This window comes from Netta rufina, assembly GCF_964035555.1.
Source record: "Netta rufina genome assembly, chromosome: 7".
NCBI lineage: Eukaryota > Metazoa > Chordata > Aves > Anseriformes > Anatidae > Netta > Netta rufina.
In genome coordinates, this window is record NC_140130.1 from 29,053,550 (window position 1) to 29,076,873 (window position 23,324).

The 23,324-nt window shown below is 37.8% G+C and overlaps 1 protein-coding gene across 1 annotated transcript; it reads left to right on the forward strand.

Annotated features, from left to right (window-relative positions):
* Positions 1–419: 419 nt before the first annotated feature.
* On the forward strand, positions 420–20,705 carry TDRD1 (tudor domain containing 1; the record flags this gene model as incomplete). Its single annotated transcript, XM_084290219.1, has 24 exons — positions 420–465; positions 1,592–1,662; positions 1,845–1,989; positions 2,406–2,511; positions 3,625–3,685; positions 4,615–4,689; positions 5,025–5,207; positions 5,889–6,032; positions 6,964–7,135; positions 8,291–8,362; positions 8,787–8,963; positions 10,142–10,249; positions 11,689–11,859; positions 13,257–13,505; positions 14,247–14,360; positions 15,056–15,166; positions 15,378–15,548; positions 16,088–16,330; positions 16,802–16,918; positions 17,144–17,254; positions 18,159–18,326; positions 18,608–18,823; positions 19,033–19,079; positions 20,613–20,705. 24 exons carry the CDS (start codon positions 420–422, stop codon positions 20,703–20,705), a joined length of 3,171 nt encoding a protein of 1,056 aa, XP_084146345.1.
* Positions 20,706–23,324: the final 2,619 nt, after the last annotated feature.

Genomic DNA, 23,324 nt, shown 5'->3' on the forward strand with positions numbered 1-23,324 from the left:
TGCTGCGGGGCCCTCACGGGGGGCTCTGCCCCCATTATGGGGGGGTTTCAGCTGGTGCTACACGTAGACATCACGTACTGGAGCGAGTGGTTTGGTTAGCTCGTCGCCTTGTTTCTGCTTCTCAGTGAATGCCACTCGTAAAGGACTGCTTCTTACTTACCTTTGGTCAGAAGTGTTTGTTGTTAATGCCTTTAGCACAAGCTATTACTTCTTAGCACAAGCTATTACTTCTTAGTGTGCAAACTGGTGGTGAATTATCCTTCCAAAAGTGATCTTTAAGTATAACTTCAGAATATGGCTTTAAAATATTCAACTTTTCAATTTGTGTCCTTGCCTGAATTGTTTCCTTAAATCTATGCTTCTTTAGTCACCTGGCATGCAGTCGCCTTTTGTCATACTGGGACGTGAACTCTGAGACGATGGCCCAGCCCCTTCACACGAAGTACAGCGGTAATAAAGTTCCAGGTAATGGTTAAAGCAGAGGAGAGCCACTTTTCTGTTGCAAAGTCCTCAGTTTGGAAGCTGAACTTGTGAAATACATAACAAAAATGAGTATTTTGTGAAGCAATTACACACTTTTTTTGGTCAAATGTGTGTGTGTGTTTTGTTTTTTTTTAAAAAAAAAAAAGGTACAAAAAGGGTTATTTTAAACTGCAGCACAGGAGTGGATGACTGCAATAAAAAGAGATTTTGTCCAAAGCTTGACAAAGGTATTTTAACTTTCTCTGTATATGCGTAATCATTATAAGGATCATCAGTAAAAGTTTGGCTTATAAATGCAAATAATTCCTAATTATTCAGACTTGGATGGCTAGGAAGGCCTTAGATACTAGGGAATTTGGTGCAATTGTGTGGTGGGAATTGGAGGCTTCAGTTATTGTTCTCAGTTATTCCAAAATGGGGGGGAGAGGGAAAGGATTGCTACTGGGAGATCTGAGGTAACTCAGTATGCATCCATCTGGAGGGTTCATTAAGTGTGATTAATTTGTTTCCAGGTAGAAAAAGGGCCACACAAGCTTTATATTGGCTTGGTGGAAAATTGAGACTAAAAAGCCTGTTGGACTGGAACAAGTTCAAAAAGGCATGTGTGGTCTACAACTGAAACCACAGCTTTTTTTGTAGATGAATGAGTTACCCAGTAGTAAAAAATGTAGTTCTGAATATGTTGGTATGCAGATTTATCAAATAACTTTTACAAGACAAGCGTTCAGATACAGAATAAACTTGGGAAATCACAAGGCTTATAAGGCACTCAATTGAAAATAAAATCTGTTTAAGTTGTTTCAGAGTATTTTTGGTTTTGAGTACTTGATTTATGGATGGTGGTCATTAAGGCCTCTATTGAGTGATAGGACCAGAGCAGTGAAACTGTTGCTCAAGTAATACTGATGGTAGGGTTTGAACGAATATGGCATGAGAATGATAAGAAGTGACTAGCAGAATATGTAATGTTCCTATAGCATCTCCGTTTGCTCACATGTGCTAGCAGAACAGTAGAAACAGAAAGCTTTTGTGTTTTCCTGTAAATACTCCATAACACAGGCACACATTAGTATTGTTAAGATCACTTTGCAAATATTTCTTCTCTTAGGAAGTTCCATGGAAGGCACAACCAGTAGAAGAAAGTTGCCACAGGCAGCTGGAACTGATAAAGGAAATACTGTGAGTTATTGCACTTTATAATTGCCTCACATACTCTGAGTGTTTCTAGATAGCAGAGTGATCAGCATAAATTGATCATCTCTTTCAAGAACTTTGGAACTCCTGTCACGTTTCGATGCATTAGAATATTTCTATCCAACTGGGTTGCTTTTTCTGGTAAGAATCACCTTAGATTTTTACAGGTGTCGCATTCTGATCTGATTGAGGAGCCAAAGAAGTTGCAATATTCCTATGAGAACGCTTTCTCTATTGGCTATGATAGGAGTCTCTTTAATTCGCTAGTATCACCTCCTCAAACGAAAACTTGCCATCGTTGTGGTCTGTTTGGTAAGTTGCTGTTATTCTGTAGTCTGTGATGCATGATGTATTTGCCAGTGAAGCAGGATCATAAGAATTACTAAAAAATGCCTTAACATAGAAATGTATTTTATTTGTCATATGCAAATGTAGTGACTATTCATAACGTAATTGGATTTACAGAACTGATAAAATGAAGAGAGCGTCTCTTTCTTAATCAAATTGTTTTTTGTTTTTTTTTTTACTTAAGTATAGAAGGAATTTTGGGCAACTGGAGCAGTAATAGGTATTTACAGATGAATAAAAACACTTATTTGTATCTGCTTAGAACTGTAGTAAGACCCGCTACTAAGCAGTTATTTAATAATACGTGGAATTAGTATCTTAACAGCTGTTGTCTTTTCCCATAAAGATATTTCTTTGACTTTTTTTTTTTTTTTTTTTAGGATCCCTCAGATGTTCACGATGTAGGCAAATAAACTATTGCTCTGTAGATTGTCAGAAGGAAGACTGGCCATCCCATAGAGTTGTGTGTGAGCCAGTTAAACAGAAGTAAGTTTGTTAAAAGCTCTGTTAAATAATATTTACAGAAATATGATAATATCCCTCTTAATACAACGTAAATTACCATGCCAGGGCACTATTACAGTAAAATATGTTGCTTATTCTTAGGCTAGTATTATGTCAGGATGACTTGGTAGTGTTTAGTGTTCTTAAGTGTGAATTAAGTCAACAGAAATTAGTCAGTATTAGGATGATGTGAGCATGCAGTAAGAATACCAGTTCATCATCTGTGTTACTGCTGTTGGTGATGTAGGGAATGGAGGACAAATGAGCCTGTACTTTTCAGCAGTGGCACAATTAATGGAGTGTTTTTAACAGACTCTAAAGAGGCAAACTTTAAATGTAACTGTAGCATCGTTGAGTTTTATGGATATTTTATTTTTCGTCAGCACAGTTGCGATTAGAAGATGTTGTTTCAGCCAGTTCAGTGCTCTAGCTACTCTTTGTCATTTTTTGACATGCCAGTAGAGATGGTCAAGAGATCACTGTCTAGTCTCATTCAGTGAAATGAAGCTCCATTAGGTTATGGTACTGTACAAATTGCCTGGCTTTGGAGAAGTTTTGGAAATCTGAGCATTTAGACTGACTCTAGTAAAGGGTGATGATAGCAATTGTTCAGTGAGCCTGCAACCAGGTGTCCATAATTAGTTCACAAGAGACATGTCTTTTCCCAAGTTTTGCTACAGTCTCTGAATCATGGGTGTGGGAGAAGGGGATTCAGTCTGGTATGTTATCTGGTTTTTACCTGTGTGTTCAACTGAAACAAAGATTTATCTTTTTTTTTTCCTGGTTTTGCAGTTTTTAAGGCTTATTTGGGATTGCAGTGTTAGCAGAATGCCACAACAGTGTAAGGTTTCTTCTCCAGTTTAACCAAAATTAAATAGTTTTTGTTGATGGAATCAAGAAAAGCATACCAGATGTTATGTGACACAGAACTAACAAATTTCTTCTGTGTTTTCTTGGAGGAGGCATAAGGGTTGAGACAAACCTCATATTGTTAACACAACTTTTCTGTTTTATTTGCAAGTAGGTGTTATGAAATGAATGTTCCTTGTCTGGTCTTTGGTTCTCCAAAGTTGACACGTTTTTCTTTGATTACAGTTCAAGTAATAACAATGGAGGCAAGATACCTGCTAAAACAGAGACAGGACTTTACCTTAAGGTATAGAATATGATTTTTGCTATGTATTGAATGAAGTTACTGTAAGCTAGTTGCAGGATATGATTTAACCTGTACAGGGAAGGAGCAAATTCCAGAGATAATCATCTGCTCATTTTAGAAAGATCAGTTTTTCTAAGCAAAAGTAACTATGAGAAACATTCAAGAGTACGTTACTTCTAGAGCTATTAGCAAGACTGTCAATAAACTTGATTTCTGTTTGAAATAAAAACATTTGTGATTTGTGTTGCGAGAGAAATATCTTAGGAAGGATACAGATGTAGCTTGTACAGTTCTGAAAAACTCTGGTGTGTTCTTGTTTTCTACCTATATCCATGAGCTAAAGCTGGGAGTCTTGCAAATATTGGAGAAATACATGTCATGTAGTCCTGTACATTAACAGATGCAGATGAACTCTTGCTTCTTTGCTGTAACAGGATTTAAACATGATGCAGCTCTCCTTCATAGCATTTTGATCTTATTTTCAGTCAAACATTTCTTTCTGTGGACTTCCTAAGAACAGTTTTGCAGATCATTTTGCTATCATTTTGTTCAGTCATCTGTTTAACTTCTTGAAGCAATTTAGAAAGTACTTCAGCACTTGTTTTTCATCCTCAGTGTCTCTCTTGATAATGTTATTTAGTTGTATAACAACTATTTATTGTATGAACTAAACATAACTATTATAAATATAAAATATAACTATTATAAATATTACTATTTATATTATGGTTATTTCCAAGAGTAATACAAAGCCTTTGAGTTCCAATGAGGAGTTCTTAACAAAAGCACATTTGTAGGTACTGGCTGAGATGATAAAATGTTCTTTTTGCATTTGTCATTACACAAAGATGCAGCTGAACAGCTCCAGTCTAAACATAACTTGTAGCTCTTTTAAATAGGGTAATTCAATGTCTGTGGATTCCCTCAAGACAGAAGAGCAGTGCAAGAAAATAATGTTGTCAGACCTCCAGAGTCTAGGTCTCAAAAAAGCTATGGAAGTACAGGTACTTTAATTTTGGAAGAATACAAGAGGTGTTTGAAGCATTGTTAAGTGCGTATAGCTGTATGTTACCTCAGCAATTTGTATCATTTTGTTTGCCTGTAAAATGCCTTTATTTTTATGAAGATAGATAAATGCAAAGGGAGGGAATAATGGGGAGAGATTTATTTCTGTGATGGTGAACGTCACTGTCTCCTTGTTCTGAGCGGATACTACTGTTAGATTCAAAACAAAAGAACAGCAGCAGGTGTAGGGCGAAATGCATTTACTGAAATGCACACTGGTGCTGATCAATGGACTATGGGGTGTTCTTACATCGTTGTTATGTTCTCTCTTCAGGGTACAGTAACAGAATTCAGGAGTCCAAGTGAATTTTATATGCAGATGAGTTCTCCAGAAGTTTTAGACCAGATCAGTAAACTTTCAGTGAAACTGCAAGACTGTTATGCTAACACAGTTATTCAGGAGCATTATGTTGCTATCAAAGGAGAAGTCTGCGTTGCAAGGAATTCTTTGGATCAGGTAAGATTTGATTGTCCATAAAACAACACTTTTATGTTGAGCTTATCATGTCTTTGCAGGTTTTGCTTTTATGTCTCTACCGGTGAAAGCTGCTAATTAGAGATCTGTTTATTGTATTGAAATTGTGATAGTTAGCAACTTTATAATGCCTGGAACTCAAATTTAAGGCACTCTTTTTTTTTCCATCTAAAAAGTTTACTTGCATATATTTTTATGCACTTAAACCGTGTAGGAATGGTTTGTCCTAGTGTTTCTTGAAGGCTGTGGGAGTTTGTAACAAACAAACTAAATTACTTTAGTTAGTTTGGAGTATACCTCTACTTATTTATTTAATTTCTTACCTAGTTGCTAATCACTTTTTTGTAGTCACCTCTAGTTCTCATTTCCCTTCCCATCCCCTTATTTGTATTTCTTCCTCTTTTTTCCTCCTCCATTGTTAGCAAATTTGTGATTCTCTGTAGGAGAGCCCAGATCCATAGGAGAATAATTATCTTCGCAGCAGTCAACGTTGATGTGTTATGTTCATCTGATTTGCTTTAACATTGCTTGGTTGCCTTTGTTTAAAAACAAACCTGGTGAAATAAAGTAAGTTTTGAAGTGTGTGTTTTAGCGAGGAGTGCAGTAATTGTGGTGGTTTGTTATGCTGTGTTCTTACTGAGACTATTATTTATTCCTATACAGATGTGGAATAGAGCACTGGTTAAAGATGTGGATACATCACAAAAGAAAGCACAAGTATTCTATATAGATTATGGAAAGGAAGAAAATATTCCACTTTCCTGGATTAAAGCTCTACACAAAGACATTGAACTGCTTCCTCCATGTGTGAGTTCTATTTTCCTAACAGTAGTTAAGATTTAAAATGAGTAACTCTGAAGTATAGCTCTTGTCTCAGTATAACTGCCATTATCACAGTGTTTTGTGTTCAGAGAAAGTGATGCATAAAAACTGCTGTATTACACAGGGGTTCATGTCCTGAAATGTTCTGTAGGACTGAGGAAGGCCACCCTTTTTTTCGTTATTTTCCTTAGTCGTGGAATTCTTACTTTCTGAGCTGGTAAAATAACTGTGGGATGGTTGGGTTCACATTTCCCTTTGTGCTGGAAGGGGTAAGGGGGTGCAGTCTGCTTGAGTAATTGAATCTGGTTTTATGCAGTGGTGAAAATGACTTAGAATTTGGGCAAACCTTGACAACTCTTGGTCTGAGCTGCAAGATTGTAATGGTAGCTGTTCATCATCCAACTGATTTCATTGCATGCTGTGTGAATATCTCCCGTTACAAAATAAATGGGCTAGCTTTAATCCACAGGCCAAAATAGTATGTTTGACTTGACACAAAGGATAACGAAGTGTTCTTTCAACCAGTGGGTGCTCTGAGTACCAGCTGTTGGAACAGTCTTTCATAGTATGTTCACACGACTCTGCTGGGTTTGTAGTAGATCTTGACAGCCTTCTGAGCCTTGTCTTAAAACCCGCAGTGTCTACTGCAGGCAAGTTACAACATACACCTGTGGTCAGACATAATGTGACCTCATAGTCCTGAGGAAATGCAGTGTACAGTTTGAACGTAACTTCCTATTTTTTTTTTTAAACTGTTTTGCAAAGAAGTTAGTTGAATTGAGGGCGGTTCAGATTTCAGCAGCAGCTTTTACTCTTACAAACCAGATGATATTTTGGAGGGCCTTAATTATTTATTCATATTTTTAAAGGGCAAATAATCCTCAACCTTCCTTGTTTTAATGGTAATTCTTTCCAGGCAATTAAGTGTTCCTTTGCTAATTATGAACCAAAACAAAGAGGATGGAATGAAGGCGACGACATCTTTTCTTCCCAGCTCATGGGAAAGACCTGTTCAGTAATTGTTGTTGACATATTACAAGAGGAAATGATGTCAAGATTTGCTGTAGATGTTGTTCTTCCAAATTTTTGTAAGTGTTTGTTGTGGGGCTGGAAATGGGCTAGGGGGGAGGTGGGGAACACAACTGTTAAGTCTTTCATACTCATTTCCCCTCTCCACAACACTCCCCAAGACCCTTGGAAGAGGATTTTTTCTTTTTTTGCTTCCCTCCCTCCCCATGCCCCTTGATTTTATTTTTTTAATATATTTTTAATTATAGAGGCTATTTTAAAGTGTCCATACCTGAAATATCTAAATGTTTAATGACCTTAAAATTGAGACTGAATTGATATTTTCAGTTGAGCTTTAAGGGTTTGATTGTAGAACCAGATCAATACGGAAAAAGTGTACCTTCTGTCATTAAGAGGGCTATTTTTAATCTGGCCACAGAGCAAGAACAGTATAGTGATGAGATAATATTCTTTTCGTTAATTTGCAGCCCCAGAAACTTTGAAGAAAGTGATTGTTCATTTTCTTAACTTGATAAAATTCCTCACATGCAGGAAGCTTATCTTCATGCCATAGTCCCTGCAGTCTGTGGAGTGATGGTTCACCTTATTCCTGTGCAAATGCCACTGCTTGAGGACTGTGCTGGGCATATTTCACATCCAGTTGCTTTTTACTACGTTGACAAACTAATGTAACTTATCAGCCTCTTGCAGAGAAGATCCCAGCGATCTCTTGGTCATGGAATAGACACATACAGCATTTCTTTACCTTACAAGCAATTTAAATATCTCTACTCGGGTTTTCATTTTAAAAGAATTATATTGAAAACTTGAAATACTGATTTCAGTGCTTCTGAAATGGAATAGTAATTACTGAGAAACTCAGGATTTCTTTGTAAATCCTGTGTACTTGGTGTTGCAAGTTCAGACACAGGCTGTGAAGAATTGAAAAGTTCCAATCGCTTTTCAGCCAAGTATTCACTAGTAGTGTCTACAAGAAAATGGTGACTGTGAGTGTTTCATTGAGTCAAACATTCTTGGAGCTATGCATGTTGTCAGGAAGCTTAAACACTTCAGTTACTCTGAAGCCACTTCTGTCTCCCATTCTAAGTGTATTAATTGCTTGATAAATAAGAACATGATAGTAACACAGGACAGATTCAGAAGATGGTTCTTAAATGAATCTGAACTATGACTACCTTGTATGCTAAGCTACTTTGCTTCTTGCATCTGTTTAGATAAACTGCCTTTAGAAATGGGGTCTGATTTAACTCCAGGAAGTAGTACTGAAGGAACAGACTCTCCAAAAGGTAAGCGAGCAAACCATGCTTTCTAAGTAGGAGACTGAAAAAGGTTGTGGAGTCTTAGATTCTCACACATGAGGTGATGCTTTATATGTAGTTTACATATTCTAGCTGTTCATTAACTTTACCTCCTACTCAAGCATTGGCCAGTGAAGCTTCCTTCAGTGACACTGGCACCTGTGTTTTTTAGTAATATAAAATGCTTGTTAAGTGAGGATGTGTCTATTAATTTCATGGATAAAATGGAAGGAGCCTTCAAAGTCCAAAGAGTATAGCAAAACGAATAAAATGCTTCAGCATGTTTTAATTCTGTAGTTTAATTTAGCATAATTTTTATAAATATCTCTGAATCCTGTCTGGGGAGGTCGCACATTGCAAAGTCATCCAGCTTTTGTTCAGTGACATCTTTTTCCTTTTCTTTATCGTACAGTGTCGGAAAACCATTCTCTGGAATGTAAAGAAAAAACACCTGAAGATAAAGATCCGCTTTGCTACGGAAAATCAGTAGCAGAGTATGTCTCTGTGTGTATTGGAGACGCGTTCCCTGGTGTGGTTTCCCATATTCAAAATCCAGACGACTTCTTCTGTCAGCAGATGCGCAATGGCTGTAAGTGACTTGTTGAAGCTAGGCTGTGAGGTATTTAGCATGACTCTGTCTTCAGTAGAGAGCCTCTAGAGGGAGGCATTGCTGGTCTGATAGTTTGACCTTGTAACGGAGATTTCCTGTGGCTTTAGGCTCTGCCTCTATTAAGAGCCATGGTGCTGTAATGCGTGTTTTTGGCAGCATTAGCTGTTCACCTCCAAATTAACAGACGATGCTATCATTTGTTGCCAGTCTGAGTAGTCTAAACTAGAAAGATGGTGTTTGTATGGATTATAGCAATCTTGTTGAGTGAATCTGTATGTTTAAACAATAAATGCGTTCTCTTAAATGTTAAACATGTTATCACAGGTATTCAGAAGTGTGTGTCAGGTTCTAATTATTCCTTTTTGTTCCTATAATGCCTGTAATGCTATGCCACTGGGGAGAAGTTGCCTTTTAGGCTGGGTGTGTGGACTGAGCTGCTTTGTTATGTAGCGTGGGGAGAATATTTGCACTTCAGAAAGGAGAGAAGGCTGGATTCAATTCCCAACCCCTGTTTTGTTGTCTTCTGATACAGTAGAGTAACAAGTAACAGTTACAGTGGATCAGGATGCTAGGCTAGAAGGAGCTGTGGTGCATCTCACACAATGCCCTTAAACAGATGCTTGGGGGAGAGAGAGCAGAGTAAGTTTGTGGGATGTGTCTTCCTAGCACTCTGAGTGTACAGTTATTTTCAGATAAAGTGGCTTTTACAGCTGGATGGGATTTGGCATGCTTACCTCACTAATCCTTAGTGGTTTTCTCTTTTATACTTACCCAGTCTTTCTCTGAATTCTGGGTAGACCCATAGCTTACGCTTCCTTTGGCAAAAAGTAACTCTAGACATCTACCTGTTGTTTGAAGAGCCATCTTCCTTTTGCTTCTTTGCAGCGTGATTCCACTATTAGTGTTCCAATTCCTACTGGCTTCAGTTATGTTACTGTACTGAAAGAGTCTGACTGGCTTTCCCTGTCTTTTCTCTTTACCATAGTGATTTCTCAGTTGTGCAAATCTTAGTTTGATCACTTTTTTTATTATTACATTTAACATTACATGAAATAACCTCTGTTATGTTACAGTCTGTTCTTTCTGGCTCTGAACTTAAGATTCATGTACTTAATTATCAAGCAGTGTATTTTCCACAACGTGTATTTTAATACCAGGTCTTCTTGCTGAGCTTCAGTTGTGTCTTGAAGAACACTGTAACAGACTTCCGAGCAATCCAGATTTCCGTCCTGCTTCAGGAGATTTGTGCTGTGCCCAGTTCACAGGTAAAAGTGAAAGTACGGCTCTGAATCTGTCAGTTTAACTTACTGCCAAATTTAAACGAGTTCTACAATTATGTTTAGAAATGTCTTATACAGGCTATTTCATTTGTCTACTTTTAGCTATGCATAGCACTTGGTAGTGATTTTTTTAATTTAAATTGAAGAGTATTTGATAGATGTCATCGTCATTTACTGATATTTAAAAAAGAATCATAAAATGACCCCATCGTTAAACAAACAACACTGCATTAGTTTGCTGGGTAAAGGACCTTTTAAGGAGACCATGAAGAAATGGATTTAATGCTGCTAAGTGCTATTTCCTGTGGCTGGAAATGAGCACAGTCTTGAAATTTCACACTCCAAAAAGGTAAAAAAAAGAAACAGATTCTATATAACATTGTTGCCCTGATAGTGTTCTTCACAACCCTTTATGTAGCAAAGCGCTGGTAATTATGCACAGTATGTTCATAACTTAGTTTCTGTGTGACAGGCATCACTGTCAAGTTTCTACAAGTCCTATTACAATGTGACATCTTGTTTAAACCTAAACTAGTATTCTGCATAAAGCTGTGTTATGTGCCTGGAGCTGTCAGGTCTGTATGAAACATACCTTTTATTTGTAAGAATATGAGGTCCTGTTTGCCTGAGAGCAGGAGGGTAAAGATGAATCTCCACCTTACAGATATTTCTTCTTTTCATTCACCTTTTTAAAACAGACAAAAAAAAAAAATGCTGCTCTTGTACCTTTTTTCTGGCCAGAAATGTTGCTGTTATAACCTCTTTACGTAATCTATGAACATTCCTGGTCATTTCATTTCCTGTATGTTTTTGCTACTTTTAATAAATTAGCTGTTAAACTGAACAGATAAACTGAAATAAACTTTAAAAAAAAAAAAAAAAAGTTGGTGCTGTCAATAAGCTGTCTTTTTGAGTGGGCACTGGTGCTTAACTGGGGAAAACCATCAGTTCAGTATTCAGCTGTCTTGATAAATTTGAGAGAGAGCTTTTATTTCTGTTTCTGAAATCTTTGAATTAAAATATACAAATTATATTAGATCACGTTATGTGGCCTTTGAACTGCATGCCACTTCTGTCTGCTGAGGTCCTGTTGCGTTTCTTGTTTTCAAATACTGAACTTAACTATATTATGTGGGGGTAGTACTCTTTTTTTTTTTTTTTTTTTTTTTTTTTCCCCCTTGTACTATGCCTTTGTGTGTTGGGGCTTCTTAATGGAAAGAATGTTTGTAACATTTAACTGCCATGAAGAATGATGGTGGTAGGTGTCTTCTACAGGGTTTTGTCAAGGTTAGCATGAACTGTAATGCTGCTGTTTCAAGTCATGTTGAAGTTGCCAAAGTGTGTAAAGTTTTTCTGTCCAAAAAACCATTCTGTTCTTGGAAGCAAGTATCTAGTATAAAGAATGCCTGCATGTTCATTTCTAGAAGACAATATTTGGTATCGTGCTGCTGTTATAACGTATACTTCTGAAGATACTGTTCTGGTGGGATACATAGATTATGGGAATTCTGAAGTTCTTCAGCCAACCAGACTTCGTCCTATGACTCCAAAATTAATGAACTTGCCAGCTCAAGCCATAAGATGTACCTTGGCAGGTAGGAAATAAACTATGAGCTGTTTCTTTCTGGATAGAGGCAAAATAAGTGGGTTTGTCCAGTTACCGTGTGTGCAGTTCTTGGATTGAAGGGTGGCGATACCAGTAGTGAATTCTTAATTAACTGTTGTAGCATATTTACAAAACATGAAGAATTATTTCCTAATCTATTCAGATGCTCAGAAAACTGTTATGTTAGCATACCTATTCTTAGGTTTGCGTGTGCTTTTTTTTTTTCTAAGTAAAATTCAGTTACCTGCTGGATTTGTGGAGCTCTTAAATCTATTGTGGCTTTAACACTGCAGGAGAAGGTAAAACTTCATGTTGTATTTTGAAATGCTGAGCTATATCTGTTCCCCTCCCCGGGACTAATCTGATGGAATCAGTCATAGGCTCAGTTGGCAGTCTGCAAAGTTGAAGAGGTCTCTGACACTTACTAGTTTATCCTCCTGTCTCAAGCCAGGATCATGATCTTTTGTTTTTGATGCATTTGTTTAACTTGCTGCTGGAAATTGTTTGTTCCCAATTTGTTCCCATCACTGTGCAAGACAGTCTATCCCTGTGCTTCAGTATTCTTGCCTTAGAATATTTGATTTCTATCCTTTCTTTACAATACTTGATGTTTAACCTCTTATTTCAGGCTTTTTTTTTTTTTTTATTTGATAAAGGTCAGAGCAGTGTTCTGGCTTCTTGCTTTGTAGGAAAACATAAGACAGAGGCAGAGATGGAACCAATGCATATAGGATGTGACCTAAAGAAATCACCTCTCTGGGACAATGGGACAAGTTGTGATATCTGTAACTGTTAACAACTACTCTAGGACTGAGAGACAGAACATGGGGGTACAAAGAAAACAACAAAACATAACAATCACATTAGTTGTTTGCTGATTTGGTCAGGCTTCTGCTGTCCTGTCACTCTAAAGTTCTGGTTATAACTTACATTTTTGGAAGTAAATTTAGTAGTGTAAAGAGTAACCATTTCAGGAAGGAAAAAGCTTATAGTAGCAGATCCATCTTTCACACAGTTGTTCCAATGTTTCAAAGTTGTTTCACAATGTTGTTCCAAATACACTCAAAACTGTAGCTGTATTCATGAGACCCACAGTCTGACACATCTTAGATGTTCAGACTAAGGAAGCATTAAATCCGAATTCACACTTCTTGTGTAATAGGCTACTAGCTAATTGCATAATACAGCTCAGACAAGAGAGAGCCCATAACAAAGTCCTACAGAAACAGTATCTGAATAATTGGTTTTGGAATATCGTTGCAAGCCTCAGGAGTGAGGGATGTTTACTGGTATATCTGTTGTTTCAAACGGTGTTGTTTTACCCTTCCACGTATTGTTCAGATATGGACTGCCCTCTGAATCTTTCCATGCTATTTGACTTTTCAGGTGTAAAGCCACTAACGGGAGCCTGGTCCTCAGAAGCTATTTCTCTTATGAAGCAATTAGTGAAAGACAAAGTGCTGACAGTGAAAGTAGTGGATAAAGAGAGTTACAGGTCTGTGGTGGAGCTTGTGGATGCATCCGTTATTCCGGAAATAAATATATCAAGCTACCTCCTACAGAAAAACTGTGCAGCTAAGAAATCAAGGGTGGCCTTGCCAGCAACTGAAATAAGCGATGTTAAGCAAGCGAATGGTGAGTACAAGCACATCCTGCTCAAGTGGTAGTATTTAACCTCCTCCCAGTCTGGATCAGGAAGTCTTGCTTCTACAGCTCTGAAACCTAGCCATCGTGACTTTGCCGTGAAGAAATCATGTGTTTGTGTATGTGTGTGCACGTACATAGAAAAGTTGCAATTGTTTACTTGTAGAAGATCATACAAGAATTTCATTTGCTTTGGTCAGAAGTCTTAACATTTCTAGCTGAAGTAGGATATGACTAGCTGATACCTGCCTGTTTCTATGCCCTTGCTCTTTAGCTCAACTTTGTCTATGGTTTACATCTGAAGCCATATGTTCAGTCTTCCGAAAGCTGTTTGACTGCAGTAGCCTGTGTAACTTCAACACTAAAGGGATTAGTGGCCTAAACTGCCTTTCGTGCATTTAGTGACCAAAGCTTTCACATGAGAGATAGGTAGGGGACTAAGGAACCAACTTAGAACCAACTACAATTCCACAGAGTCCCTCATGCTCAGGTTGCTGCTGTCTAGTCTGAAACTTTTGTGATCACTGCTCCCCAAATACCTATGGCTTGCTCTTCTCTGTAGTGAAGCAACTGGCACATTTCTTTTATTACAAAAAGATTCTCACCAGTAATTAGTCTGCATTATTTATTATGAGAAACTACAGTACACAAAGCATGAACATACAGGACGTGATTTTTTTTTCTCTATAAAAATTAATTTCTCTACTTCTCTTTCCTCTCTAGAGGACACAGCAAACAAAAAAAAGTGGGGATGGAATAAATTAACTCTTCAACAAACAGTAGATGTGATAGTGTGTACACTGTACAACCCTGGAGAATTCTACTGTCAGATTTCAAATAACAGTGGTAAGTTTCTTCAGCTTTTGTCTTCCTGCATAGTTTCTTTGCTTCCTGGTCTGTTGGTTGTTATAGTTCAAATGTGTTGCTGTTTCAAGTGAGTTTATAGCATGGAGTCTTACCTCTGAATTTTTGTATGTAAGAGCAAAGAGTATGAGTAAAATGATGAAATTGAATCAGGGTACGTAGTGGCTCTGAGAATGAAATGTGAAAATGTTGAAGTTAAGCAATTGAATAGTATTGAAGGGTGCTCAGTGGTAGATAAATCTCTTACCTCATGTGAACTGATGCATGCAACTAAAAAATCTGGCAGTACAGTTATTGGAGGTTCTGTTAATCAGAATGGATCACTGCTAATTTTGGCAACCCATGTCAGTCAGAGTTGATACACCTCTTTCACAGATGGTTAGACTTGTGGAAGAGGCCCAGACCTCAAAGGCTCCTATACAGCAATTTGCAGACAAACTTTGTGGCTACTTCTTTATTTGTCAGTAAAGATCAGCTTTCTCGCTTCTTGATAAATTAGTCTGCCTGGTAAGTTAACTAGTTAATTCAGTGTCAACAGTTCTTTCAGATAAAATACTAAATTTCACTGAAATCTTCCATTAACTCTTCTTTATCAATACTTCTATGGTATAGTTTACATTTAATGTTCAATCCAACTTACTCTATTGATCTTGTCTTTAATTCTTCTTATTCTTCAGAGTTACGTGCTCTAAACTTACTTAATAAATCATTGTCTGAATACTGCTGGAAAACTCCTCCAAATGTTTTTAAGCCGGAGAGTGGAGAACCTTGCTGTGCTTTTTTCTCTGGTAAGTGGCAGACTTAAAATATTTCAGTTTTACAGGGTGAAATAAGGCGCAAAAAACTCCACCCTAACTGATAGCTTATATTGGTAGAAGATAGCAAAGAATTGGTTATATGTATTTTTTTTTTTTGCTAGTAAATTAATGTGTGTGTGTGTATATCTGCTGGTAAATGCACTAGATGTGTGAAATCATTTTTTCTTTTTTTTTAAATCAGGTGATGGTAACTGGTATCGTGCTTTAGTGCAAAATGTTACTTCAGATGGAATTGTTAAAGTATGCTTTATGGACTACGGAAATGTTGAGGAAGTACCATTGGATAAAATACGGCAGATTCCATCCTCGTTCCTACAGCTGCCATTTCAAGGAATTAAATGCTGGCTTTCAGGTGGATCTTCTTAGGAGTTCTCTCCTTATAAGTGTTACTGTGTGTAGAAACTTGTTGCTTGTAGGGAAGGAGGCGATGGCATGGTATACTTCACAGAACTGTTTTATTATAAATGTCTGTCTTGTTTCCAGACTCTGGAAATAATATGCCTCGTTTCATCAAGGCGTATTCTGCCTTTTTGTTTCTTAAAACACTATAGTTTTCTGCTCCCTCTATAAAGCAGTCTTATACGGTGTTTTCATAAACAGTCCTCAGTGTAATTTGTGCTAAGGGTTAGGGATTTACTTGGTAGAGTATTGTGAGATGTAGAAAATAAAACTTGGGAGTCCTGAGGAAATGTTTCCTTTCTGAGGAAAGGAAGAAGACCAGCTAACAAGTCTGAAGTACATTGCGTATTCCCAAGGTAGCAAAAGTAGCCTTGGTATTTCAAGTTGTGTTTTAAAAAAATAAATAGAAATTAGATCTTTAAAGGAAAATACAATGTAGGAGAAAGTCAGTCAGTTAATGGAGTAATCTTGAACAGATCTCTTCCTCCATAGGTATAAAGCCTGCTAACGGCAAATGGATTCCAGAAGCAACAGAAAGATTTCACGCATTCTCTGCAGGGATGAAGCTTCAAGCCAAAGTAACTTCCCTTTCCAGAGATGGGGCAGGTGTAGAGCTTATTAATAATTCCACAGGTTATCCAAAAGTGATCAATGAGATACTAACTTCTGAAAAATTGGCTGTAAGGGAAGAGCTACAAGACAAAAGTAGTCTTCCAAATAAGTCTGACAATAAAGGTAACTAAATGAATATTAACTTTTGGGTTAAACAGGAATTTTCAACTTTCCAGCCTTTAACCATAGATAATATCAAACTCAAAACTTAGTATGTTTACTATTATTGTGAGGTTTTTATAGTTGAACACAAGTGCCCTGCAGGTGGCAAAAAAAAGTATAAATCTGTGTGTGTTTTGAATGTTATTTGAATGTTTGACAGTGGACATTTGTAAGCTTGCTGCATGATGAAAACTTTTTCCATGTTTACTTCCAGTATCCTGTTTCTCCAAAGTGTTTTTTAATTATCAGCTTTCATATCTATTAGATAATGAACACCAAATTAAGCAAGAATTATCTTGGGTTATAGTTCTCTTCTTGAAATAAAGACACGTGGGTGTCTTTAAAATTCAAAAGTGTGTTCTGTAATATACTTAAAACATGTACATGCTTGGAAAAAAGCAGCATGAAGCACTTTCTTGCTCTTTCTCTTAGAAACCTCAGTTGGGCGCTGGAAGCCAATAGAATTGGCTATGGATGAAACCATACCTGTCTGTGTAACAGAAGTTGTAAGCCCAGATTTGTTCTATGCTATTCCAGTTCAAAGTAAAGGTAAGAAACAGTGTTCTCTGCTCCTAATACCAGTAAGAAGTTATTGCTGCAAGCTGGTTAATAAAATGATTGCCAGTAGTAAACTGAACTACATAGAAACATAGTTTGGATTGGACAAAAGTACAAACATATTTAAAAAAAAAAAAAAAAAAAAGGCTAAGAGTGGGGGCAGGGGAGCTTAAGAATAAGCTTTCTCTTTATTACATTCATTTTTTTTCCCTGTAGATCACGACAAACTACTTAAGCAGATGATTGAACTAGATGACTACTGCAAATCTTGTAAGATGAAGTCATTCACACCAAAACTGGGCGAAGCCTGTTGTGCCAGGTTTTCGGGTGAGGAAATCTATCTATCTTATATTTCCTTAACCAGTAGATTGTGGAATATGTTGTGCACTGCAAAACGTATGGAACCTGAAGAGCAAAGAATAGCTAGTTACTGCTTAAACTGAAATTTACTTGTACTGCCCTGCATCTTGGGGACACTAAATTTATAGCAGAGCAATAGTGCCATTGCATCTATACAGACCCACTTCTGTTTGGTAGGTGGCTGGATGTTTTCTGTTTTGTTGCTTTCTGTGTGCGTGGGTAGGTGCCACTGGCTATAACAACTAATAATTCAGCCTTGTTAGGTTAACAAGTGGTTAGTGAACTGTAATTCAAGTCAAAGGTATTTTTAACTGTTAGGAACCTTCATTTATTGCCTTAATCTCTTAGAAGAGGGCATTCTCTGTTGATGCATTAGCTCACATTTAAAAAAATATGTGTTGAGTAATATTAAACGTTGACTGTGTGAATTGCTACAGGAAATCTAGCTAAGCACTGAACAGCCTTAACTTGGAAAATACTATTAAAATAAACACAATGCTAGATCAGATAACAGCTCATGGAAAACAGCATAGATGAATTAAAAAATACTAGACGGAGAACACCAAGCATATGCTAAATGAATGCATTGGAAAACAGATAAAGGAGCTAGCAATGTGGTGTGTAGATGTCCCAAAAGAGTAGCGTAGTAAGAATCTTATCTGTGTGATTTGGTCAAAATTCTGAAAGAAACACTTAAGTCAGTATAAATACTGCAATCAGAAACTTTTCTCTTGTTCTTCTGTGGGTTTTTATCTTGTCAAGTGGCCTTTGCTATATACCAGAGTACTTAAAAATTCCTGGGAAACTATAGAGCCGAACATCTTTGTTCTCATTATAATCCATCTGATTCTGCTTGTTTTGACCTTTTCAGGTAATGGGCGTTGGTACAGAGCTCTTGTTCTAAAAGTTTCTCAGTCCACAGTGAAAGTACTGTATGCAGACTGTGGGAACACAGAGACTTTACCGGTTTCAAATGTCCTGCCAATCACCGATTCCTACTTAAAGTTTCCTTTTCAAACAATTACATGTTCACTTGCAGGTAACAAAAAAACAAAACAAAACAAAAGTTCAATATAAATCTGCATCTATCCTGATGATAGCTTTCATTCCTTAATAAAGACAAACATAATATGTTGAAATAGTATAATGGTTAATACCCTGAAGGCTTTTTCGGAAAACATTCTTAACTAGCTGTAAAATCTTAAATATTTACTATGAAAATTTAGTGTTACAGTTTCAGAAGCTGTGATGACATTATATGTAAGATGAAGTGATACACTCTTCATAGAACAAATTTGATTGTACTTCTCTTTCTTCCAGGAATAAAGAAAGCTGAGTGCTCTCCGTTGTTACTTGACAAGTTGAAAGAAATGTTGTTGAATAAATATGTCACAATTACAGTGAAGGGAATTAATGAAAATGTGAACTTGGTAAAAGTGGAGAAACAGTGTGAAAATGGTAGTCTGAATATAGTCGACAAACTAGTAACAGAAGGTTTAATCTGCAAAGCTGAGAACTCAGATATTGTGCATCAAGGTACTTATTTTTACAGACTTCGTAATTTAAATTTAATTTGAAGAATTAATTAGGAATTAAGAATTCATTTGACATGTGGGGTGCCTGAGTGACTTGTTCTTCTGAAAATTTTGGGGAATTCCATGTACCAACTTTCACACATAAGCACCGCTTTCCTAGTTTATCTAGATCATTCATTTACTTTGTGGTTTGTTTTTCTTTTTTTGTAGGCAATGAAAGTGAGACCAGATGTTGCTGCACAGAATTAAAAATGCAAGTAAGATTCAGTCCAAACAATACTTTAATTTTTTTCCAGAATTTAAAAGAAACCCTATGTGGGCAGCAATTGGGAGCAGGGAGATAATAGTTAACTGAAACACTGAAGATACGCGAAGTAAATATCCCGGTACTTTACTCAGTTTTTGTGCATGGTAATAATCAAAACATCCCGAAACTGAGGAGATATTGCGTATATATCACTCTGTGTGTTCTGACACATATCCAGCTCTTCCCCCCTTCCCTCCCATAGAGTTCAAGGGCTCAGGGATACTACTTTTGTCTACTATGTAAAGAAAGTTTCAGTGTTTTGCATAGACTGTATCATTTTATCCAAGGGCAACGGGATTGTTTTCAGTAACAAAGCTGTGTTTTGCTGTGGATGCAACTTGGCAGACAGCTGTGCATATTGTAAGTCCTATGCTACCTGAAATACATGTAGGAGATGAGTCACATAGGGATGAGAATCTGAGTTCACTAGAATGTTGGAACGTGTAACTGTTTGCTAGTTTCAAAATCTTTTCCTCTTTATTTTCAGGGAAAAAAAGTCTTTTATAGAAATAGTGTTTGTGTAATTTTTGAAAGCTTTCTGGTTTTGGCAATGCTAATCTTTAACTTAGGCCACCCATGAATTACTAGAAACAACTCTAGATTACTCAAAGTGATGTAAAGTGCATCTTTTCTGGTATATCAGCCTTTTCTGAAGTGAGGGTCTTTGTCAAAGGAATAAACAAAACTTGGAATTCTAAAGGCAAACACCTTTGCAAAGGTGTTTTGATTTTTTTTTTCAGCCAGGGGCATCTAGGCCAAAAGAAAAACATGCACTACAATATTTTGGAGGGAAGAAGAGAGCACTTCTGGCAGTTCAGGGTCTTGCTGTTTCAAAGGCAGCTTAGTTACCAGCAGTTTAGTAGCAGAAAGATAAAATAACTACACTCTGAAAGAGCATAGTAAATTTCCCTGTCCCAGTGTAGGCTCTTGAAGCTCCCTTTCCCTTCCTCTGTGTTGTATCTCTTTCGATCTTTCAGTTCTTCGGGATTTGTTTTCTCTCTAATCTCACGTGACTTCACTTTGGTTACCTTTTTGTCATCCTTCATTCCAAAAAGTTTGGCTCAAAGTCCCATGACATGAAGAGAATACAGAAAATTTCCTGATCTTTTAAGTTATACTGAGATAGATGTGTGTAAATAACAAAAATTTAACAACCTGACCTATGCCTTAATTTGAGTATTCCATCGATTTTGGTCTTGAAATTTTCTTTTTAAAAAATAAAAAACAAAACAACAACAACAACAACAAAATAAAATAAAAAAAAAATCAAGTTGGCTAGAATTCTATTGGCTTCCTCCCTGAAGATTTTACAGAATATACTGTTCCTTTCTGTAGTGACTTAGTATGGGACTTGGCTGAGTTTGTAGTTTTAGGATATACAAATTAAATTATAACAATTGTAAGTTACGATTGTAATGTAAATTACAAATTTAAGCTTCAAGTTACAGAAGTGTGTTTCTAATACTTCCTGCTTATTCCACAGCTTAAAAAACATGAACAGATTCTTCTCTTCCTTCTAAACAAATATGGGAATCCAGATGGGTTCAGTGAAATGAAAAAACTGTTGGACTGCTAAGTCTCTGACGCGCTGTTTCATTTGTATGTATACCAGGTTCCTGCAATTCCTTTTTTTGGAAGAGCAATTGTATTCATTGTACTAAAAATGAGAGTCACTTAGAAGAAATTCTGCTGCCTAAATAACTGTATCAATTTGTATGCTTGGACTGTTATTAGGAAATAAGTATGTAACTTGAATGTTTTCAAATCTGCAAGCTAAATTTTTCTGTTCTTTTTTTTTTTGGGTACCAGTGTTGGTAAGCTTTTTTTTTTTTTTACTTCGCTATTGAACGCGCATAACTTTATGGAGTGGTCATTGCACTTTGAATATATTATGAAAAATGAGATTTGGATTTAATGTAATCTAAAGCTTGCTTCAACTTTGGTACTGTTAATTTTACTTTCTTTTACCTCCCTTACTTTAATTTGCTGCCTTATGTTGATTACAGTCTTCTGTCAACATAATTTCCTGTCTGTGAAGTTAGACTGAAAATTTTCTCATAAACTCATTTTCAGTATTGTTAAAGGATGAATCTTGTCTTAGGCTGCATGTAGGTAGTTCTCTAATCAGTAAACGCTTCAGTGTGCACAAGTCTCTGTTTACACTTATGCTGTGTAATTTGCACCTGTGAATATTTTGGAGTTGTACGAGATCTTTATTCTGTCTCTTACAGGTAGCTGCATTGTCAAGATTTCAACCCTGTCATTTTTTTTCCACACTAATAGAGAAGTCCTTTTCTGGGATGTGATAGCCCACTTGTAATTTGATTCAGGAATTCTTAAATGTAGTATTGTCATTGCTGACTGATCTTGCGGCATGTTACTACGGTTGTGAAATCATTTTAAAGCACATTTATAAAGCACAGTAGATACTTGCTTATTAAAACTGCAGGGATACATTTTTTTTTCTCTTGATGTAAATGTGTTAAACTCTGCCTCTGTTCAAAGTAGAAGGATGTTGATATTAAATTTCTTTGTGAAAGTAAAGTGTTTGTTTGGCATAGTGTTTTATTACATTCAAGTTGCCTCAGATACTTTTCCTGCCTCTTTAGGAAATCTTTCCATTGTAGTTTAATTACAGATGGTGCAGAAACAAACTCACTCTTCCATCTGGCTCTTAGCTCTAGGATGAGTAGCTGCAACAGCGCGACTCTGGCATTAAATCTAGCGCGCTGTGTCCTCTGCCTTATGGAACTCACCGGAAGCCGGGTGCGGGACAGGGAGGGCTGGGGAAGGAGGAGCCCCTGGAGGTGAAGCCCCAGCCTGGGAGGGAATCGGGGTGGGGAGGCCAAGGGGCTGCCATGACCCCAAAATGGGGTGCCGGAGAGCCCGGCGCTGAGGGGAGGCCGTGAGCGGGAGCCGTGCGTTGTGGCTGGGCCAGGCTCGCCGGGCACTTGCGGTTGTGGTATTTAGCCACCTAGCACGGCAAAACCACCACTCAGACATAAAAGTGTGGCTTGGAAATTGTGGAAATGGCTTAATGGGGGCTTCTGCTAACTTGCCTGCTGTTTTACATGTTTAATTTTGAAGTTGTGGTTTGAGGCTTGTCTTTGTTAACAACCAGCTTGACTTTCCTTGGTGTTTTAAGGACAGATTCTTACTGCTGAGGGATAAAACAGAACCAGGTCTTCCTACTGATGTGCAGAGGAAAGCCACAAGGATGCGGGGAGCCTGGCCCTCTCCCACTTCCTCTGGGAACCATTTGCACCTTCTCTCAGTGCAGGTAAATCGCTCGCTGACCCACCTCAGGTGGAGATGCTTCTGGCTGGGATGACGCAGAGCAGACCCCTGTGGTGATTTTACTCAGGTGGGCAGCCGAGCTCTACCACAACTTTTCTCTCACTGCCCCTCTCCTCAAAGAGGAAGGCGGAGAAAATACAACACAGAGAACTCGAGGTTTGAGATGAGAAAGGTTTAATTAAAGGGAAAGGGAATGGGGAGAAAAAGAAACAACAAGTCTGCACGGAAGCACAGAGAGAGGGAAAAAAATTATTCTTCCCATCAACGAGCGATGTTCGGCCACATCCTGGGAAGTAGGGCCTCAAAACGTGTAGTGGTTGTTCAGGAGGAACAGCCCCCTCCCCCACGAAAGCCCCCCCCTTTTTATCACTGGAGTGATACCAGTGCTGTTCCCTTTTTCTCCCCAAAGCTTTTCTTCCTGGCATCTGCATTTGTGTGAGCAAATGCTCAGTGCTTGAGGTGCTCAGGCAGGCTCTGGCTCCCAGGGGTGGCCTCAGATTTGACATCCAGCAGCGGGTGAAAAGGATGAGGCATTCCTGGGAACGCTCCTGCTGCTCTAGCCACAGGCAACGTCAATAGCATGAGCGCGGCTGTCAGAACAAACTGCACAGTAAGTTTAGCACGAGCTCCTGGGTCAGAAAAGTGTCTTTTGTTCTGCATCTCGTGGTTGTTGCAGGACCCGATCTGTAATACATAGATTTTGACTGTGCCCCGTGTGAGCGGTGCTACAAGATCAAGGTCTGTGTGCAGGAGCCCGTCTTTCCCTGGGGAAAAGAGCTTGTCAAAACCCTTACTCAGTGCAAAACCAAGGGTTTTGCGTAAACAAGCTGGTTTTGTCAAGCAAAACCAGCCTCCCCCTGCATCTCTGGCTCCTATTTCTCCCCGTTAGCTGTCCCCG